The 20,288-nt window shown below is 57.4% G+C and overlaps 2 protein-coding genes across 7 annotated transcripts in view; both read left to right on the top strand.

The window, feature by feature from the left end:
- The window catches only part of CELSR3 (cadherin EGF LAG seven-pass G-type receptor 3), a 31,431-nt gene extending 19,993 nt beyond the window's left edge, over nucleotides 1-11,438 (top strand). For 2 of the 4 annotated variants that reach the window (XM_030282822.4, XM_012572260.5), the window contains 17 exons: nucleotides 194-377; nucleotides 849-998; nucleotides 1,305-1,485; nucleotides 1,760-1,927; nucleotides 2,329-2,455; nucleotides 2,612-2,818; nucleotides 2,920-3,094; nucleotides 3,603-3,715; nucleotides 4,013-4,092; nucleotides 4,718-4,844; nucleotides 5,472-5,585; nucleotides 5,724-5,860; nucleotides 5,953-6,059; nucleotides 6,679-6,852; nucleotides 6,998-7,198; nucleotides 7,371-8,448; nucleotides 9,145-11,438. In XM_030282822.4, coding sequence (XP_030138682.4) covers nucleotides 194-377; nucleotides 849-998; nucleotides 1,305-1,485; nucleotides 1,760-1,927; nucleotides 2,329-2,455; nucleotides 2,612-2,818; nucleotides 2,920-3,094; nucleotides 3,603-3,715; nucleotides 4,013-4,092; nucleotides 4,718-4,844; nucleotides 5,472-5,585; nucleotides 5,724-5,860; nucleotides 5,953-6,059; nucleotides 6,679-6,852; nucleotides 6,998-7,198; nucleotides 7,371-8,448; nucleotides 9,145-9,172 — 3,351 coding nt within the window. In that variant the 3' untranslated portion in view covers nucleotides 9,173-11,438. Of the gene's footprint in view, nucleotides 1-193; nucleotides 378-848; nucleotides 999-1,304; nucleotides 1,486-1,759; nucleotides 1,928-2,328; nucleotides 2,456-2,611; nucleotides 2,819-2,919; nucleotides 3,095-3,602; nucleotides 4,093-4,717; nucleotides 4,845-5,471; nucleotides 5,586-5,723; nucleotides 5,861-5,952; nucleotides 6,060-6,678; nucleotides 6,853-6,997; nucleotides 7,199-7,370; nucleotides 8,449-9,144 lie in introns of those variants that run through there. The other 2 variants (XR_003962441.4, XR_012057906.1) reach the window with 2 other exon arrangements.
- A 1,334-nt stretch (nucleotides 11,439-12,772) lies between these two features.
- SLC26A6 (solute carrier family 26 member 6) lies at nucleotides 12,773-19,856 on the top strand. 3 transcript variants are annotated; one of them, XM_072934911.1, is made up of 20 exons: nucleotides 12,773-12,917; nucleotides 14,285-14,442; nucleotides 14,852-14,991; nucleotides 15,088-15,198; nucleotides 15,468-15,640; nucleotides 15,719-15,883; nucleotides 16,011-16,163; nucleotides 16,347-16,429; nucleotides 16,520-16,667; nucleotides 16,775-16,888; nucleotides 16,994-17,071; nucleotides 17,203-17,298; nucleotides 17,421-17,527; nucleotides 17,616-17,685; nucleotides 17,848-17,940; nucleotides 18,043-18,147; nucleotides 18,679-18,855; nucleotides 18,979-19,033; nucleotides 19,309-19,430; nucleotides 19,511-19,856. In XM_072934911.1, exons 2-20 carry the CDS (start codon nucleotides 14,315-14,317, stop codon nucleotides 19,532-19,534), a joined length of 2,142 nt encoding a protein of 713 aa, XP_072791012.1. In that variant the 5' UTR covers nucleotides 12,773-12,917; nucleotides 14,285-14,314; the 3' UTR covers nucleotides 19,535-19,856. The 3 variants fall into 3 exon arrangements, with proteins under 3 accessions (XP_072791012.1, XP_072791013.1, XP_072791011.1); XM_072934912.1 differs by lacking the exon at nucleotides 12,773-12,917 and adding an exon at nucleotides 13,411-13,464; XM_072934910.1 differs by lacking the exon at nucleotides 12,773-12,917 and adding an exon at nucleotides 13,802-13,917.
- The last annotated feature ends 432 nt before the right edge of the window (nucleotides 19,857-20,288 follow it).

Here is a 20,288-nt window from a genome sequence, read left to right as displayed (position 1 = left end):
CTCATGGCAAGGGTGCAGGAAAGATGTCCCCACAGGGCACTGGTTGATGGGAATTGAGCGGGGGGGCTAGAAAGTACCTCAAGTACCTCTCTTCCCAGAGCTGTTGTGCAGAGAGCACAGTGCTGCAGTCTGGGGTGGTCAGGAGAGGCCCAAAGGCCATGCTCACCTCTGTCCTCACGTGTGTCCCATTCAGAACCTGCTGCGTGCAGGCAGCTCCATGCTGGCACCCGAGAACCGGGAGCACTGGGCCATGCTGCCCCACGGGGAGCACGGCAGCGCCAGCCTGATGGAGCAGCTGCGGGACTACTCGGGCACGCTGGCCAGCAACATGAAACTCACCTACCTCAACCCCGTCGGTGTCGTCACCCCCAACATCAGTGAGTAGGAGCTGGCTGAGGTGGTGGAGGGACACTCCTCCATCACACCTTGCTCCCTTCCCATCTCACTGCATCTCAGGGAGTGTGCTGGTAATGTCCTTGATGGTTCTCTCTAACCTGGGGAGGCATTTCTGAGAGATGTCCTGGTCCCATCCTGCCTGGACTAGCTGACCTCCAGGAGCTAGCAGAGCCCAGAATGTGCTCCCTGCTCACAGTTACTTTCCGGTCTCCAGTGAAAAAGCAGCTGGCCTCGGTGGCAGGAGTAGTCTGCCCTATGGCAGAGCAAGGATCTGGGCTGGGAAGGAGCACTGTGGGTACTGAGATTTAATGTCATGCCCAAATAGAGGTCATAGCCCAACTCAGCCTGTGGTTTGTATAGTCCCTTTGCCAGGGACTTGAATCCTGGGGTGCACTGGGTTGCTCTCCAGGTGTCCACCCCAGAGGTGACTTCACTGCCTTGCTTCTCCGCAGTGCTGAGCATCGATCGCATGGAGAACCACTCCCACGTCCGCCGGCGCTATCCTCGCTACCACAGCAGCCTCTTCCGGGGCCAGCCCGCCTGGGACCCCCACACCCACGTGGTGCTGCCACTGTCGGTGCTGAGCCCTCCCAAAGCTGAAGGTGAGCACAAGAGCATCACTCAAGAAACAACATGGGTGGGTACAGCTGGCAGGAAAGGTGTAGAATCATAAAAAGGTTTGGGTTGGAATGGACCTTAGAAAGCCATTTAGTTTGCATATACCCTACTAAGACAGTTTCTGTCAGAGGTCCAAGAGCCAAACTTGAGATCCTGAGCTTTACACGTATTCACCATGTCCCAAAGGCTCCTGATGGCCTTGTAAATTGTCTTCAGAACAGCACACACTGGCGTGTGTGTGTGGTTTCTTGTGTGTGTGTGTGTTCTCACCATCCCCTTGTGTGCCCCAGCTGTCCCCACAGCAGTGCCCACGCTGGCTGGGGGTGAAGGGAACTACACTGTGGAGAGCTCCTCCCCGAGGCAGGCGCTGCCAGAGCCCGAGCCCACTCTCACTGTGGTCATCCTCATCATGTACCGCACCCTTGGGGGGCTGCTGCCTGCACGCTACCAAGTGGATCGCCGCAGCGTCAGGTACATCCTCCTCCCCTTTGCCCCCACCAGCACCAGTGCAGAGGGGCTGGCTGGACTCTGTTCTGTTCCCTCTGGCAGTTGCCAAGTCAGTCTTCAATGGTGAGGTTTGATTCCCAGCCTTGGTGCTGCTCTGTGCCACATTTCCCAGCTTCATGTTGTAGACTGAGCAGAGTTCTTCCTTCTGAGTTGTCAGAACAGGACACCTGAGAAGTCTCTGGGGGTCTGTAGCTGCCACGCAGTGATAGTGATGGTAGAGCTCTGTTGCTCCTTGCAGGCTCCCCAAGAATCCTGTGATGAACTCCCCCATTGTGAGTGTGTCTGTGTTCAGCAATCACACCTTCCTGCAAGGACCCCTGGACACCCCTCTTGTGCTGGAATTTTACCTGCTGGAGACAGCCAACAGGAGCAAACCTCTCTGTGTCCAGTGGAACCACTCCAACCCGTGAGTTGAGCATGGCTGGGCCGCTCTCTTTGAGCTGCTTTCCCCACACACCTCCTCGTTCCCCGAGTTTCCCTGAGCAGCACTGGGATGTGGAGATTCCGCCTTCTCCCATGGGATTTGTTTCTTTTGGGAGGGCACAGCAGAATCAAAATAATTTTGTTTGGAAAAGACCTTTAAGATGATTGAGTCCAACCATTAACCCAGCACTGCCAAGTCCACCACTAACCCATTTCCCTCAGTGCCACATCCACATTCTGGCTCCAGTATTTCTGCTTTAGGAGTGCAGTTGTATCTGCTGGCAGAAGAGCCTTGTCAGTCACCCCTCTTCTCTGTGGTTCCTGCCCCCCACATGATTTGTGTGTCTTCTCTCCTAAGTGCACTCTGCTTTTTGGTGACTGCAGGACCAACCCCTCTGGCTTCTGGACAGCCAGGGACTGTGAGCTCGTGTACCGAAACACCACCCATGTCCACTGCCAGTGCTCCCAGTTTGGCACCTTTGGGGTTTTGATGGACAGCTCACACCGAGAGGTAACCTCAGCCTGTGGGACTGTGGGTGATGGTGGGGACTGTCAGCAGCTGGGTCCCAGCGCAGGCAATAAATTCCATGTGGGACACAAACACAGTTTGAGAGTTCTGCAATCTTCCTGTGTTTGCCCCTAACACTTTGGTTCTCTGCTGCTGCAGCAACTGGAAGGTGATCTGGAGACATTGGCAATTGTCACCTATTCCTTGGTGTCTCTCTCCTTGGTGTCTCTGCTGCTGACCTTCTCCTTTCTGACCTGCCTCAAAGGCCTCAAGTCCAACACACGTGGCATCCACTCCAACATATCAGTCACCCTCTTCTTCTCTGAGCTGCTCTTTCTCCTGGGTATCGACCGCACTGAGAACCAGGTCTGTGGGCTTGAACGAGCTCACCCATGGGGGTGAGGTGTGGATGATGCCATTAGCGTTGGCACAGTGGCACCATCTCTAAGTCACTTTTGTCTCCCCAGTTTCTCTGCACTGTGATTGCCATCCTCCTCCACTGCTTCTTCCTCTCCACCTTCGCCTGGCTCTTCGTCCAGGGCCTCCACATCTACCGCATGCAGACCGAAGCCCGCAACGTCAACTTCGGGGCCATGCGCTTCTACTACGCCATCGGCTGGGGAGTGCCTGCCATCATCACTGGTAAGAGCTGCTTGTGCTGCAGCCACGCCCAAACCAGCTGTGCTGCTCCTCAGCAGTCTCCTGACCACCTGCTGTTGCCCAGCTCATCATGGGTGGAGAGCTGAGGCTGGGCCTGCCATGGTCAGCAGTGCTGGCAGCAAGCAGTGGTGGTCAGGGGATCATGCATCAAAGGCTGTCATCTTGCATCCTAAGGAGAAGTAATTTCTCAGCACATCTCCTCAGGTATTCTAGTTAAAGTCTCTTGGTTTCCCAAGCTGGCATACTTGGGTGACCTGTTGCTGTCAGTGCATGTCTCCTGGACTGGGCTGTGTCACAGACACCTGAGGAAAAGGAAATAAAATCTCTGTTGCTGAGTCTCACAGTTCTGACTCCTTCCCCCTGTGGTGGGGAAGCCTATGCACAGGGCAAGGAGCAAGGAGAAAGCCCCTTCACTGCTGACAGTGCTGGCATGGTTTGGACAAGTCCAAGGCTGCTGGGTCTGGACCTGACCTCTCCCTTCCTCCTGCAGGGCTGGCCGTTGGCCTGGATCCTGAGGGCTACGGGAACCCTGACTTCTGCTGGATTTCCATTCATGATAAGCTGGTCTGGAGCTTTGCAGGCCCCATTACTGTCGTCATTGTGGTAAAACCCTGTCCTGTTTCACCCACAACCCTCTCCTGCCTCCCTTCTCTGCACCATGGGCACTCACCCCTCCTTGGCTGCCCACTGCCTGTCCCATTCTCTGTGTCCCTCTCCCTCAGTTGGAGGCCCTCTTTTTGTCCCTCCTCACTCTAGCCAGACCTGGGGGAGGCCACAGCTCGGGCATGAAGGGGAAAGGAGGGCATGTTTGCAGGGCCTGGCAAACCTGGAGTCTGCACTGGGGAGGTCAGGTCAGAGCCAACCCTTGGCACAGCTTCTAATCAGTGCCAACACTTTCAGATGAATGGGGTCATGTTCCTGCTTGTGGCCAAGATGTCCTGTTCCCCAGGCCAAAAGGAGACCAAGAAGAAATCGGTTCTGTGAGTATTAGTGGCCAAACTCCCAGCAGAGCTCTGGCAGCTAGTGGATTTTAGCATTTTCAGTGACCATCCTCCTCCTTCTACCATTGCAGAGGGCCCTTCTGTGCATCAGTGTCAGCCTTGCAGCCAGTCTCCTTTCCCACCCCTGCCAGCCACATTAACCCTTCCTAAATTTCATCCTTTCTGGTTCCCATGTCCCCATTTCCACACTGACCTCCCAACTGGTCCCTTTTCACCACCTGCTCTCACAGCCACCCCTTGTGTCTGCTTGGATTCAGCACTCAGCCCTTATCAGCTATGAACACCTATTTCTTCCTCTCCTACATGCTCCTTTTCCCCACTCCCTCTTGAGCCAGCCCTGGAGCATGGCTGAGCTCTCTGTGGCTCGAAATGACCTCTGTCATTTTGGCCCCTGTGTTTGCCATGTGTGATCCAGAAGGGAAGGCCTGGGAGCCAGGGGAAGCTGGGCCACTGTGCAGGGATGTGCCTGCAGTGCTGGGCACAGCAGGGAGGTCTCTGCAGCAGCTTTCCCCTCTGGATCTCTGGGAGCACTAGGCTGTGGATTAACAGTACGCACTAACCTCTCTGTGTGTGTCTATGTCCCTGTCTGTCTCTCTCTCTCCAGCATGACGTTACGGAGCTCCTTTGTTCTGCTTCTAGTTATTAGCACTACCTGGCTCTTTGGCCTCTTGGCTGTCAACAACAGTGTCCTGGCTTTCCACTACTTCTACACTGTCCTCTGCAGCCTGCAGGTAACTGCCCAGCCCCTGCTGGGGAGGGCACGGGTCAGCCCAGGAGAGCATCCCTGTGGTCCCCACGGCCATCTGTGGAGAATGGGTGCCCTGTGCTGAGCTCCCAACATCTCGCTGAGCTCCTTGTCCCTTCTGCTGTCACCTTTGTGGCATTGAGTGACTCCTGCCACTCCTTGCTGCCGTGTCCGTGGTGAGCAGTCACACGGAGGAGGAGGTGGCTGCAAGGCATTTGGTTCAGAGGTAACATCCAAAGGATAGCAAGTACCATCTGGAGGGAAGGAGCCTCCATGTCCTGAGAGGGCAGAATAAGAGAATGTGATGGAGGTATTGGACACTCAAAATATGATCCATGGCAGCACCCTGCCAACGTTCTCCCACCACTGAAGCTGATGTTGCTGCAGGAGACCTTGCCTGCTTGGCCACTGCCAGACAGGTGGACCTGTTCCTCCCTTATCCACAACCACTATAGGTGTTGGCTGTCATTGGCATTTGGGGGTTTTTGGTGCATCCCAGTCCAGTGGCCACACTGGACTCTGGAGGAGCCAGGGACTGTCCCACTGCTGGCACTGTGGGCAAGCAGGTCAGCTGGCCGTGAAGGGCTGTCTCTCATGTCATCTCTCCCCACAGGGCCTGGCAGTGCTGGTCCTGTTCTGTGTACTGAACGAGGAGGTGCGGGAGGCATGGCAGCTGGCCTGCCTCAGCAAGAAGGGGCAGAGCGAGGAGGCCACGAGGAGCACACAGGTGGGCGAGAGCAGAGCAGCCCAGGGTGCTGGGCTCAGCCTGCGAGTCTGGGACAGGGGCTGACAGGGATGTCCCCACTTTCCCTGGGCTGCGGTGGCAACTCCTTAACAGGGCACGTGCCCTCTCCCTCCTCCCCAGGGCCCCAGCGCCTACAACAACACAGCACTGTTTGAGGAGAGCGGGCTCATCCGCATCACCCTGGGGGCCTCCACAGTGTCCTCAGTGAGCAGCGTGCGCTCTGCCCGCACCCACTCCAGCCAGAGAGCTTACCTCAGGTAAGCAGCAGCCAGGGCTCTGGGGGCCAGCAGTGCCTGGGCAGAGCCTGAGGCTCCTGCCACTGTGACAGTTTGAGCCTCCTCTCTTTCAGAGACAACGTGGCAGCACGTCAGGGCTCAGCCCTGGATCACAGCCTGTTGGCTCACGCTGGCCCCACGGACATTGACATGGCAATGTTCCACCGTGATGCTGGGGGAGGTAAGGCTCAGCCCTGTTCCCGAGTTTGAGAAGTTCTTCCTGGTGCAGGCTCTGGCTGTGTGGTTACATCTTGCACCCCATGTTCAGCTACCATGTGACTTCCAAACACATGGTACACAGGAGGGAGAGGCAGCCATTGTGTCATTTAGCACAGACTCCTCCAAAGGGCATAGCAAGTCCCCAAGGGGGTAGAAAAGGGGGAGGCAACAGAGGGGACATGGTCTGTTGTGGGATCTCTGGGGACACTGGGCTCTCCAGTACAGCACAGACATTTGACTCACTGGAGCTGGACCAGCTGGGGCTGGAGTGTGGGACAGGCAAGCAAAAACTAAGGGATGTGGGTTTACTCAGCCTGGAAGAGGAGGCAGAGGGGGTCTTAGTGCTATTTGCAGCTGCCTTACAGGAAGGTGCAATGAGATGGAGCTGGGCTCCTCTCACAGGTACCTGGTGGTAGGGCCGAGGGAGCTGGCACAGGCTGCTGCTGAGGGAGGGGCAGCAAAGGGGAAGGCACTCTCATGAGCGTGGTCAGCCTGGGGTGGTTCTGCCTTCCCGGTGCTGTCAGCGGGAACCTCTCCCACCTTCATTCCAAATGTCTCCCTGACACACCATGTTCCCACAGACCAGGACTCGGACTCGGACAGTGACCTGTCTCTGGATGAAGAGCACAGCCTCTCCATCCCGTCCTCAGAGAGCGAGGAGAACGTTCGCCTGCGGGGCCGCTTCCAGCGCCAGCTCAAGCGGGCGGCACACAGCGAACGCCTCCTCACGAACCCTGCCAACACCACTCCCAAAGGCAAGTCCCGGGCCTCTGGCAGGGAAAAGAATGAGCTCAGCTCCCTGGGGCTCAGGCCATGCATGTCTTGTGATGGCTCAATTGCTGCTCATGGAAATATCCTCTCCCTCTTCTCTGGGGTCTGATTTGCTGTGTCCTTCATCAGATGTGGATGGCAATGACCTCATGTCGTATTGGCCAGCTCTGGGTGAGTGCGAGGTTCATCCCTGCTCCCTGCAGAAGTGGGGCTCTGAGCGGAAGCTGGGATTTGACATCAATAAGGATGCAGCCAACAATAATCAGCCAGACCTGGCTTTGACCAGTGGGGATGAGAACTCCCTCACCCAGACCCAACGGCAGAGAAAAGGTAACAATCTGGAGCAAGCAGGCAAGGGTGACCTTGCCCGTCTCGGGTTGACGTGACACTGAAAGCTCAGCGTCAGATCTGTGTGGCTATGCCCTTGAGGAGGCATCTCCCTGGTTTTCCTGCTTTTCTTGCTGTTGTGCAAATATTTGATTTCTCTTTCTGTCCGGTGCAGGGATTTTGAAGAACCGTCTCCAGTACCCTCCAACTCTCCAGGGCTTGCCATCTGTTGGCAGGATGACCAATGAGCTGACGTGGTACAAGACATCCACGCTGGGTCACAGGGCGGTCCCCGCTGCCTCCTATGGCAGGATCTACTCTGGGGCTGGCAGTCTGTCGCAGCCAGCCAGCCGATACTCGTCCCGGGAGCAGCTTGACATGCTGATGAGGAGACAGATGTCCCGGGAGCAGCTGAGCAGGCACAACTCAGGAGAGTGCTTGGAAGCTGTGCCCAGTCAGCATGGGTCCAGAGAGGAGCTGGACACTATCCCCAGCAGGCATGGATCTACTGAACACCTGGAAAATATCCCAAGCAGACATGCATCTAGGGAAAACTTGGATCTACTCGCTGCTAGGCCCAGTCAGAGAGATCATGGGAACACACTGCCCCGGAGGCAGGGCTCCAGAGACTGCCTTGACACTTTACCCTGCAGATTTGGGTCAAGAGAGCAGCTAGACTGTGGGCCAGTAAGGGAAGTCTCTAGAGAGTGGCTAAACACATTGCCAAGTAGGCAAGTGTCCAGAGACCAAATAGACATGTTGCCAAGTCGCGATACTTCTCGAGAGCAATTGGATTTGCTTTCTAGAAAACAGCCTTCAAGGGATCTGCTAGCATCAGCTAGACACGCTTCAAGGGAGCAGCTGGACTTTTTGTCCAGAAGATCTAATTCCAGAGAGCCTCTGGACACAGTGCCTAGCAGGCAGCCCTCGCAGGACAACCTGGGGAGTCTCTCTCGGAGGCAGCTGTCTAGGGAAAGCCTAGAACTGCTGTCAAGGAGACAGCATTCCAGGGAGAACCTGGAGGCCATTCCCAGCCGACATCCTTCCACTGAACAGTTAGATATCCTTTCTTCCATCCTTGCTTCCTTTAACTCCTCCGTCCTGTCCTCGGTGCAATCTTCCAGCACACCTTCAGGCCCCCAGACCACCGCCACCCCCTCTGCCATGCAGACCTCAACGCCCTCTGCAGTGTGTCCCTCAACACCTCATTCTGCCACTTCCCACAGCATTTCAGAGCTGTCACCAGACTCAGAGTAAGTGGTTTCCTTCCTTCCTCAGCCAGGTCTTGTTCAGTTCATCTTGTGCATTGTCCACCTGCCTGGCTTCTTCCCAAAGGTGTTTAGTTTGGAGGGAGAGGGCTGTGTAAGGGTGAGCTCCCTGGGTGAGTGACAGGCGTCTCCTGGACTGAAGAGTCACTGGGCAGGGAGAAGCCTCAGGTGTAACAGCTCCAGATGCTTGTGGTGCAGCACAAGCAAAAGCCTCTGTGTATTTGAGTCTGTCCTTTCTGCCCAAGAGATGATGGCCCTTGCTTGTGGCCTGTGGGTACTCAGGGAAGATGCTCTATGCAGCTAGGCTGGCCTCCGGGCTGATCCCTTGGTCAGTGCTGGCTCTAAGTCCCAATGGATGTATGCAAGGGCCAGGCTGGCTGGAGAGGAGGGAGCCCAAGTCCTAGGGAAGCCCTGCCTTCCCCAGCCACATTTGTCCCCAGGCACCCTGTTCCAGTATGTCACTTTTTCCCTCTAGCTCTGCTCCCTGCTGGTACTACTCCCACTGCACCCCACCCCATCCCTCCTTCCCTCTTCTCTTATCTCAGGGACTCGGAGACAGTTGTTCCTGCCCTGGCACAAGAGAGGTTTTCTGCCCTGTCCTCATCTGGCATAGTGGGGAAAGGGTGCTGGAGCCCAGGAGAGATGCCATGGCTTAACACTGTTTTTCTTTCCTCTGAGAAGAATAATTAGAAACGACGGCCATTCCTGAGGGGTCAAAACTGATCACAAGAGAGATGGAAGAAGCAGGGCTCTTCACCAGGCACTGCCAGCTGAGGTTTGGTATTCCCATGGAGCAGGGGCCAGAACTGATGGTTGTCAGAGGCCCAAAACCAGCCCTGCTTTCCCCTGCCCTGTGGGCTCAGGGGCCAGCAGCCCACACCACCACTGCCAGGAGCCTCCAGGCTCTCAGCTGCCACCATGCTCTCCATCACCTGCCTGGTGTGACAGGTAGTACTGGGCGAGCGTGGCATCTCCGACCCGTGGGGGCCGAGCTCTTTCTCTGCGAGCTGTTTGTGTGTGGGGTGTGCCTGTGTGTGTGTGAAGGGTGGGCAGTGGCAGGGGGACAGAAATGGAGCCTAGGATATGGGGGCAGGGAGGGTTTTCTATCCTTTTGTATCTTTGTAATCAGAGAGAAGACAAATTTCTATGGTTATTTTTACGGATGGTATGTTCCCAGGACCTGGAGCATTTGTTTCACCAACAGCCCCTTGCCAGTTCCCTGGGGCTACTAGAACATAATCCCAGTGGGCTGGAGAAACAGTGCCAGGCAGTCCTTAAGGCTTTGCTGGCACTGCTTTGCCCCATCCCCCCTGCAGGGCAGCTGGCCCCGTTGCCCCCCTGCCCTCCCACTGTGCAGCTCCGAACTCTGTCTCTTCCTGCCTGGTGTCCCTCACCCCTCTGCAGCCAGGCCTCGCTCTCCCCTGTCAGCCACCACCCCGTGGGGCTGCCCCTCTGTGAGCTGGGGCTGTGTGCCAGCGAGAGCACGTGTGAACAGGGCAGCAAATTCGGCACTGGGAACCTGCTGGGAAGGAGACAAGCTCTGCTGTGCAGTCCTGTCCTGTGCCAGGATGGTCCCACTCTCATCAGTGCTGGTTTCCTCAGCTCGGCAAGTGAGCGCTGTGTTGTTACCCACTGGGTGCTGTGCTCTTTAACCTGTGTGTTACAGAACAAACTTCTGTTGGTCTGTGGGTCTGGTAGAGGAGCTGGATGACCTTTGCCCTGCTTAGCACCAGGCTTAGCTTTTCCCAGAGCCAGTCCTCACTCTGCAGAGGACTAACATCCACAGGAGCATGATGTGGCTCCAGTTTTAGGGTCCAGCATTGCCCTCAGAAGTTGTATCGAGCTGGTTCCCTGGGGGCTCTGTGTACACCTGCTCTCCCCTGAGTAGCAAAGGACTCTAGCTCAGAGTGACCTGAATTTTGGGAGATGGAGATAAAAAGCACTTTCCCCTCTCCAGAAATTCAGGCTACCCGGATGGTGTCTGCTCAGCCTGGACCTGACCCCTGGCTGTGCTGTGAGATGGCACTCCTCTGTGCCTACCTCAGCCTCAGGCCAGGCCATTCGGCTCAGCAGGGCCAGCACGTTCCCTTTTTCACCCCCCAGGTGCTCTCGGGGCATGACCATGTGCTCTTTACTGCCTTACTACCACACTGCCGTGGCATCTTACTGTAGCCCAGCCTGCCATGTTTACAGGAGAGGACCCATGCTGCCGTCCTCATGCCTCTAGGGAGGCCAAGGCCTCTTGGCTGCCTCCCCGAGTCAGTGGGGAGAGTATGGAGGGAACAGAAGGGCTGGTGACTGGGGGTGCCCTGGGTCCCCAGCATAGCCCTGATGAGGCAGGTTCCCTGTCATCCTTTTCCCAAGGATGAGGAGAGAAAGGCCTGCTGACATGTTTACATGCCATTTGGGACCAGTGTGCAGAGGGAAAGCCTGCTGGCCCCACATGCTGGGAGCAGCCAGGCACCTCCATGCTGCCCATCTTTGCCTTTGGAAACAAGCTCGTTTACAAGTTTCTCTCCAGCTGTGCAATGCCAGCACCAGAGTCCTGGGATCCTGTCTCTGCTGTGCTGTAGGGCCCATGTTTCTGCCAAGTTGGGCACAGGGCTCTTTGTGCTGCTGCCAAAAGGAGAGCAAGTGTCAAGTGCCAAAAAGAAGAGAGCAGCAGAGATGGTGGCCATCCCTGCAGAGCTGGTGGCCATCCCTGTGGAGCTGGGCCAGTCAAGAAGCAGAAATCTGCTTCTTGCAGACCAGTCTGCAGCTTGGTCCCTGATTGTAGTGCTGTGACCTGGGCTCTGGGGAGCATCCTCCTTGAGTTTGGATTTTTTCCTTTAGGGGACTTGGTTGGGTTTTTTTTTCCTCTCTCTGTCTCCTGACTCTGTTGGCAGGGAGTGGGGAGATGCCCACACCCCCCTTTTGGCTGTGTAAAAGTGTATAATGGAAGCGCCAGATTTGGAAATAAAAGTCTATAAAATGGTGTTGGCCTCTGTGCTCTCTCTCCCTCTGCTGGGGATTCATGGCTGGGGCTATGGATGCAGCACCTGGGCTCCAGGTGGTGTTGGGAGGGGGCTTGGGCAGGAGCTCATGGCCAGTTCCTAGGCTGCCTGGGAGTCCCTGTGGCCTGAGGCAAGGTGACCAGGGGCTGGGGACTTCAGGTGAGGTGATTGATGGGCTGTGTCCGGGCTGTTGGCCCAGAGATGGGTTGGCAGTGGCTCCAGGCCTGGTTGGCAGAGCTGCAATGCCACAGTGGCTGTGGTGAGCTGTGGGGCTCGTGCCTGGCAGCATTCCCAGCCTGACCTAGGATAAGGGAGGAAGATCCATTTTCCAAAGGCTGCGTGACCTCAGCAGGGTCAAGCTAGCTGCCAGCAAGGAGAAGGAAGTGTGGGCAGAGAAGGCTGAATGTGATCCTGTGCCCTCTGTCCCTCCCCTCTTGTTGAAGAGGAAATAGCAGGTGAGCCAAAGGGCAGCATTGATCCACGGCGCCCCGAGCGAAGGTCACCATCAATTGTCATCCCTTTGTGCCTTATGAGCTCTGTCACCTGAGCTGCTGGGGGCGAGTTCAGGGCAGCCTTCAGGAGCTGTGCTGGCAGTGCCAGGAGCTGTGGTCCTGTCCTGCAGCCCTTCCAGAGGCTGGCTGGGGGGTGAGGGCCAGGGAGAGCTGTTGGGGGGCTGGAGTGGCGAGGAGGTGCCACAGGCAGAGTGACCAGCCTGGGGTGCACGTGCAGGGCTGGAGTGTGGGAAGCAATGGCATGGGCGGGGACAGGGAGCAGCGATAAAGGGGCAATAAATGACATGGGGTGTTATCTGCTTTGGAGCTGGAGCCCTGTGATGGCCTCTCATTCTGTGCTGGGGGAGTGAATAAATGATGGGGAGTGGATAAACGAGGCAGCAGTCGCACGTGGGTGCTTCTGTTGGACATGCCTTTACCTGACACTGATGGACACGAGGGTGGACAGGGAGGGCCAGGGATGGGTTGAGGGAAGAGGCTCAGCCTCACTGAAGGGGCTGTGGGACTTGGGTTGTGCTCACTGCAGAGAGAGCCAAGGTGGCCACAGGCTGCCCCAATAAGGCACCAGGGATGGAGACAAGTTGCTCCAACTCTGGAGATTGTGGTCCTGGATGTCACTGCTCCTGCTGCTTCTCAGCCCTATCCCACCGCCCAGGGGACCAGGATTGTCTAATGCCTGGCCCTGCCCCCTGCCTTTGCACACACCTTGCTACCAGTCAGAAATTTGAGCCTGGATTTCCGCTGCCGTGTCCCCGTGGGCCTGGGCCAAATGTGACTCAGAAATTCCCTGCAACCAACTCTAAGTTGTGATACAGCCCAGGGAGGTGTGATGGGTTCAGTGGGACTATAGCGCCTGCGGGGGACCTTTGGAACAAGATAATACCTGGGTCTGTGCGATTTGTGTGAGACCAGGGTAGTCCACAGAGCATAGCACACCTGTTTCCAGCAGGTAAGCAGGGGTCTGGGGAAAATAGCCTGGATGCCATGACCAGAGGCTGTGGGTAACCTTTTTGTCCTGGTCACAACTCCTGCTCCAGGGCATGGGTTGGGGAGTGGACATCCACGGGAGCCGTGGGGGGACAGCAGTGCCCTGGGGAGGCAGCTCGTGGCAGGAGGTTGGCACCAGGTTGTGCCCAGTGGCACGAAGCCCCCTGGCTTGCACATGACATGGGTGGTCAGGCATGGCAGCATCCTGGATGGAGCTGGAGACCAGGAGCTGAGGCTGTAGCAGACAGTCCCTGGAATGGGATGGCTCTGGGCACAGTGGTGACAGTGCTGCCACAGCTGGGGAACCCAGCACACCAGGGCACCAAGGGGAGCATGGTGGGTGCTGTGCATCCATGGGGCTGGGAGGCGGCGGAACTTCTCAGCAGGGCAGGAGGAAGGGCAGGAGGCAGGGAACAGTGTCTCAAAGATCACTGGCTGGTTTTAATAAATAGTAGGAAGCAGAGCACGCACCTGACTGGTGACTCCTGACTCCTGTTTGAGCACAGCAGGTAGGAGAGCTGGGGGTAAGACAGGGACTCCAGCACTCAGGGGGGGATTGTGGGTCCAGCTGCAAGTGGATGAGCACCTTAAGACTGATCAGGCCACCAGCTGGGTGGGCCCAGCATGAAGGTGCAGCTCTCAGAGTGAGCTCTGAGCAAGGACAAGCTGTAGATTTGTATGGGGATTGCTCAGACCCACCATCCCAGCCCTGTGAGGGGTGAGACCTCATCCCTGCTCCTCTGCTCACAGAGCTCTGCACTGCAGGGGTCAAGGGAGGGCACTGGTGGCAGGATGGTGAGCCGTGACATTTGCTGGGGTTTCACATTCCTGCTCCCCTCATGTGTAAAGGGACAAAGTCTGCAGATGGGGCTGTGGGATGGATGGGGCTCTGCTCAGCAGCTGTGCTGGCCCACTGCCCTGCCTTGCTGCAGTACACGGAGGGAAAGGTGGTTGGCACTGAGGTGGGTCCTGCGGGGGCAGGTGGAGAAGGAGCCCCCCCAAGGCAGCTCTGCTGGCAGACCCCACTCGTGCATTTCAGTGGATGGGGTGGATGGGGCTGCTGTGGGGCAGGAGTGGGCAGCACTGATTGCCAAAGCCTTCCCTGCCCTCCTGCTGACTGCCTACTGCGCTCCATTTTGAGCCAGTGCTGCTGCTTCAGGACTCCCAAAACTCGGCTCGTGCCTATCCTCAGGGCCATTCCTGCCCACCTGGACAGGATGGGATGGTTCTGTGGCCAAGTGGAGCTGGAGGAGGGGCTTCAGGGTGGGTGGGATGCTGGCTGCCCCTGAGCGTGGGAATGCGGCTGAGCTGTCCCTTGTGTCCTTGCAGTGGACTGGCATTCCGGAGAGCCAGGTGGCCATGGCAGCAGAGATGGCCCTGAGCCACCGAGCGCCCCGTGAGGTGCTGAGTGAGGCTGAACTGGAGGAGGTGGCACGGAGGAAACCTCCCACGAAGCCCTCTCTGCGTGGCTGTCTCCACAAGACCAGGTAAGACCATGTGGCCAGTGGGATGTGTCTGGACCTTGCTCCACACAAGGTGTGCCCCACCTTGCCCCATTCTACACCCCAGCCCCACCACCACAGGGAGCTGCAGACCTGGGGGTTCATTTCCCTTTGCCCAGACACCCATGTCCACACTTTGTCCTCCTGCCTGGAGCCACCAGTCAGGTGCATGCTCTGCTTCCTCCTGTTTATTAAAACCAGCCAGTGATCTTTGAGATACTGTTCCCTGCCTCCTGCCCTTCCTCCTGCCCTGCTGAGGACACCAGGCTCCAGAGGATGGAGCTGATGGTCCCACAGATCCCATTGCCTCCCATGGGGCCTCATCCACCCTCACTGATGTCCCCAAGCCCCCTGCACTTGTGCTCAACTTCAGCTCCTGCTCCCTCTCCACCAGATGCTCGGGCTCTGCTGCCAAGTCCCTGCTGTTCCGCTTCCTGCCCTTCCTGCGCTGGCTGCCCCGCTACCCCATCAAGGACTGGCTCCTGGGGGACATTGTTTCGGGCTTCAGTGTGGGCATCATGCACCTGCCCCAGGGTGAGTGATGCCATGCCCAGGCTACCAGGGGCCCACCACAGGTGGGGTGGTTAGGGGTTGGCCATCGGTGACATTTCTCCCTTCTCCACCTTCTAGGGCTTGCCTATGCGCTGCTGGCTGGGCTGCCGCCAGTCACGGGTCTCTACTCCTCCTTTTACCCCGTCTTCCTCTACTTCTTCTTCGGAACGTCAAGGCACAACTCTGTGGGTGAGCTGAGGGAGCATGTGCTGGCACAGCAATGGTGGGGAGGGAGCAAGGAGGTCCGTGGTGCTGCATTACCACATCAACAGCTGGGGGGACCTTTCTTGCCTCTTCTTTGCTCCACCAAGAAGGGGGTTGGCCAAGCCAGAGACAAAGTATAGTGTGTGTGCTTTGAGCTTGGCCTAAGGAGAGGGGAGCTGACCCTTTAGGAGGTCCTCTCAGAGACATCCTAGTGCCCACATTGGGCTCCCTGCCCACACTCTGCCTGTTCTCAGGTCCCTTTGCCGTCATCTCTGTCATGATCGGGAGCTTGACAGAATCCCTGATGCCCAGCGAGAACTTCCTGGAGTCCGTCAATGGCAGCAATGCAACGGTCAATGAGGAATTGCGCGACACTCGCAGGGTGGAGCTGGTGGCCACCATCACTGTCCTGACGGGTATCTTCCAGGTAAGGTGGTCCCAGCCTAGTCTAGCAGAGAACATGAGACTGTAATCTGTGGGACATTTCTGCCATCTGTTATTCCAGGTGCTCCTGGGGCTCCTGCAGTTTGGATTTGTGGTGACCTACCTCTCAGACCCGCTGGTGCGTGGCTACACCACTGCTGCCTCTGTGCACGTGCTCATCTCCCAGCTCAAAAATGTTTTTGGAGTCTCTCAAAGCGAGCACTCAGGGCCGCTCTCGCTGTTTGTGGTGAGTGGGGGCTTGCTGGCACCCAAGGACCCCTGGTGCTCACCTGTGGGGCACATAAAGGTCTCCAAAAACCTACTGGGGAGGCATCTACCCTCCTGAGCACATTCCCTCCTCCTGTGTTTTCTAGACTGTCATCGATCTCTGCAAGAAGCTGCCAGACACCAATGTGGGCACCCTGGTGACTTCCATCATTGCCATGGTGTCCATATTGATTGTGAAGGAGCTCAACCACAAGTTTGGTGCCAAACTGCCCATGCCCATCCCCATCGAGCTTATCACGGTACCCAGAGCTGCCCCAACCTCCTGGGGGATGCATCCAGGAATCCCTGGTGTATCCCTGTCCCCTTCAGGGCGGGGAGAAATGGGACTGGGTTCCTTGGCAAGTGCTGCTCCAGGGCATGTGTTCCTCCACCACAGTCCCTGTGCAGGAAGACCCTGCCTCATTCCAGTTATTCTCCCCCAGATCATCGTTTCCACCGGCATCTCCTATGGGGTCAACCTGAAAGAAAAGTTTGGCATCTCTGTGGTGGGCAACATCCCCAGCGGGTGAGCAGGGCCTGATGGTGAAGGGGGCTGTGCCAGGGCACCGTGCTGCCCACAGCACCCCTGTTTGAGCCCCATTTCTCTTGAATGTAGGCTGAAGCCACCTGTGGTCCCTAACATGAGCTACTTTGGGCAGGTGGTGGGCAATGCCTTTGCCATTGCCGTGGTAGGCTACGCCATCTGCATCTCCCTGGGCAAAATCTTTGCCCTGAAACATGGCTACAAAGTGGACAGCAACCAGGTGATGCTCTGAGGCACAGGGCCCCCACCCTGGGTGAAAGCTAATCTTGCCCTTCTTGCAGCCAGATGAAAGCATGGTGCTCCCCTGCCACTGCTCTGTCCCTGCAGGAGCTGATTGCACTGGGCCTCTGCAACTTCCTAGGAGGCTTCTTCCAGTGTTTTGCCATCAGCTGCTCCATGTCGAGGAGCCTGGTACAGGAGAGCACAGGGGGAAACAGCCAGGTGAGTCTGGGCAGTGCTGCCTCCCTCTCCGGGGCTGCTGCAGGGGCAGGAGGCACAGCGAGCAGTGGGGGCTCACCCCTGGCCCCCCGCTCTCCTTCTGCACAGGTAGCTGGTGTCATCGCATCCCTGGTCATCCTGGTGACCATTGTGAAGATTGGAGAACTCTTCCGGGACCTGCCCAAGGTACATCTAGTCCCACAGCCTCAGTGTCACATCCCACACCTGTGCCTGTCCCACAGCATGGTGACATGGTAGGGGAACAGCAAAGAGATTTGCCCTCAGCTTCCTCATAGCTGCAGAGATTTCTCTCCTAGGCCATCTTAGCTGCTATCATCATTGTCAACCTCAAGGGCATGTTCAAGCAGTTCAAGGACCTTAGCACTCTCTGGAAGTCCGATAAAGTGGACCTGGTAAGGTGCTGGCCAGCCCTGCGGCTGTGCTCTTGTTCCTGGAGAGGATTTCTCCACCCTCCCTGAGGCTTGTAGGTGCCAGTGGAGAGGCTGTGCTGCAGCTGACTGTGTCCCCTCTCCAGCTGGTCTGGGTTGTGACATTCATAGCCACCCTCCTGCTCAACTTGGACATCGGCCTGGCAGCCTCGGTGGCGTTTGGGTTGCTCACGGTCATCTTCCGTACCCAGCTGTGAGTACCCCGGGGCTGGGGTCAGTGCCACATCCCAAGGGCAGGAGGAGCCTGTGGTGACCTCAGCCCCTTGCTCTCCTCCCTGCAGCCCGCACTACTCCATCCTGGGGCGCATCTCTGACACCGATGTCTACAGGGATGTGGTGGAATACGAGATGGTAACAGCACCAGGGGTGGGGGAAGAGCTGCCTGCAGCAGGGGGCAGTTCAAAGCATCTCCAGTAGTGGCTCACTGGAAAGAGGGACTGGGGACATTTTTGTGGTGGGGAGGGAAACAGGTGGCTCCATCTCTGGAGTAGCACCCTCCCCATCTGCCCCCAGGCACAGGAGGTCCCTGGCGTGAAGATCTTCCGCTCTTCCTCAACCATCTATTTTGCCAACGTGGAGCTGTACGCTGAGGCCCTGAAGAAAAAGGTAGGAGAGCCACCATGCTCAGAGTGTTTCCTATATCTCCTGCCTGCCAGCAGCAGGGTGGTGTTGGGGCAGCTGGGGACACGGGGCCACACTGCTTTGCAGAGCGGCATTGATGTGGACCGCCTGATTGAGAAGAAGAAGAAGGCCCTCAAGAAGCTGAAGAAACAGCAGAAGAAACTGGAGAAGGAAAAGGCAAAGAAGAAAAAGGTGCTTCCTTGATGCAGGGGACATCCAGTGACATCCTGCACCTCTTCCCTCCCTGGCTCTGATGCTTCTGTCAGTGCACTGGTGGGGCTTGGTGGCCCACACAGTTCCCAGTTCTGTTCAGGGCCAATGAGTGAGAAAGGCACTGGGACTGAACTGAGTCACAACCCCCAAGGTTGGTAGGAAAGCTGGGCTGTTAATGTTTATGTGCTGGAGCTGCCAAGTCATTAACCTTTTGCAAGTTAATCAGAATTAAGAGCAAGGGCAAAGGGTGGCCTGGTGCCAGCTAATGAGCCCAGCTCTGCAGAGCTCTGCACCACTCTTGGTGCTGGGGAGAGGGGTGGATTTTGACACATCTGAAAAGAGCCCAAAAGTTGGTGAAGATGTAAGAGGGGCACCCTCTCCTGGGGTCACCCACTGCCTGTGCCCTCATACAGCCACAGTGCCTCACCAAGGTGAGCCTGGGGGACACTGCCATGACCAGGGTGCTGCCATCCCTGGAGCAATAACACCGGGTCCCCTTCCCTTCCCCAGAGTGCAGGGGACGGTCCAGGCGTGGCGGTGATTGAGTTGAGTGCAGGAGAGAGCAGCGCACCCTCAGAGCCCACCCTGCGCAGCCTAGGGCTGCCCCAGCCCAGCTTCTCCGCTGTTATCTTGGACTTCAGCCCCGTCAGCTTTGTGGACACCGTCTCCATCAAGATCCTGAAGAATGTAAGGGGCTGGGGAGCAGGCAGGACAGCAGCCTCGCTGATGGTGTCTCTGGGGCCCTGTGGGGTGCCCTGATGGCTGCTGCCCATTCCTTTTCCTGGGTAAAATGGTTTTTCCCATTTGCAGATCTTCAGGGATTTCCGTGAGATAGAAGTGGACGTCTTCATTGCCAGCTGTCCGGGTGAGGGGGATCTGCAGAGTCATGAGCCCCGGGCCAGCCCTCTGGCACACAGCTGATAGCCTGGGGGTCCCTCCACGGTGCTCCCATCCCCAGGGTTTCCCCAGGGGATGCGTGCTGCAGGTTGTCCCATGGATCCAATCTGAGCCTCGAAGCTGGGTCCCTGGTGGTGACCCTGGTGTCCCCCACAACACAGGAGGCGGGAGGAGGCTGCTCCGGGTGGGTGGCAGGGGGCTCAGCTAGGTGCCACCTCTTTAGATACTTATCCCTCCACACAGTATCTGTCCTGGCCCAGCTGGAGCAGGGCAACTTCTTCAGTTCAGCCATCACCAAGCACTCCTTCTTCCCCTCGGTGCATGATGCCGTGGTGCACATCAGCAGGGAGCGGCACCAGGCCTCGGTGAGCACCCAGCCCTGCTGTCCCCAGCATGGTGATGGAGAGGGCAGCCACACCAACTTCTCCCTGTCTGCCCTCCTTAGGTGGACCACAGCACCAGAATGTAGCCCCTCGAGAGGAAGATGTCTTCCCCAGGAGATGGGCAGGCAAGGATGGCACCCTGATGGCACCAACTCGGCCACCCTGGGGCCCAGATGCCCAGATTCCCACCAGCCCCTCTGGACTCTGAGTGCTGGGGCTCACCCTGTCCATGAGCCCTGCTGTGGTGGGGCTGCTGCTGGCCGGAGCTGCTGCTGGCTGTCACACCGAGGGGCTGCCGGGACCTGCCCCACCTGGCCAGGATGTGGCTGCGGGGTGGTGGAGGGGCCAAAGGGTTCCTGCTCCCAGCAGCGGGCTGGCATCATGAATAAAGCTCCGTGGTGTTCCCCAGGGTTGCTTTCAATGCCCTTTCCTTGATAAAGGTACTTTGGGCCAGACCACCCGGCTGCACCCCAGCCCTGCTGGGAGCGGCTTCCCTGCGGCTGGGCTCCCCAGCACCCTCCCTCTGGCTCTTTCTGCCACTTCTGGCCATGACCTGCTCTGGGCCTGTGGGACTGTGCCCGAGGGAGCGATATGGGCAGGATTCCCCATCCTCAGAAGGGTCACAGCACCGTCTCTGCCCGAGTGGGGAGCCACCAGCACCTGGTGGCTGCAGTCATACCTACACCAAAGGGGAGAGTGCTTGCCGCCAAGAGAAGGCTGATACTGGGTTTTGGGGGGTAAGGATGGTTCCACAATTTCAATATCTGGGATTTATTCAATTTTTTTTCTGTTTCTGTGCCTTTAATTATAGAGTTACTGCCTATATGATGATTAATAGGA

The sequence above is a fragment of the Taeniopygia guttata genome, chromosome 12 (assembly GCF_048771995.1).
Source record: "Taeniopygia guttata chromosome 12, bTaeGut7.mat, whole genome shotgun sequence".
In the NCBI taxonomy this organism is placed as follows: domain Eukaryota; kingdom Metazoa; phylum Chordata; class Aves; order Passeriformes; family Estrildidae; genus Taeniopygia; species Taeniopygia guttata.
Note: the sequence above shows the minus strand (reverse complement) of the source record. Positions and strands in the feature narration are given on the sequence as shown.

Excerpts from the sequence above, each read along its gene's own strand:
- SLC26A6 (XM_072934910.1), top strand. The coding sequence starts at position 13,837 with ATGGGGCTCTGCTCAGCAGCTGTGCTGGCCCACTGCCCTGCCTTGCTG. Across the intron at positions 16,668-16,774 it reads ACAAAGTGGACAGCAACCAG|GAGCTGATTGCACTGGGCCT; the intron begins GTGATGCTCTGA and ends CTGTCCCTGCAG. Across the intron at positions 17,299-17,420 it reads AGTCCGATAAAGTGGACCTG|CTGGTCTGGGTTGTGACATT; the intron begins GTAAGGTGCTGG and ends TCCCCTCTCCAG.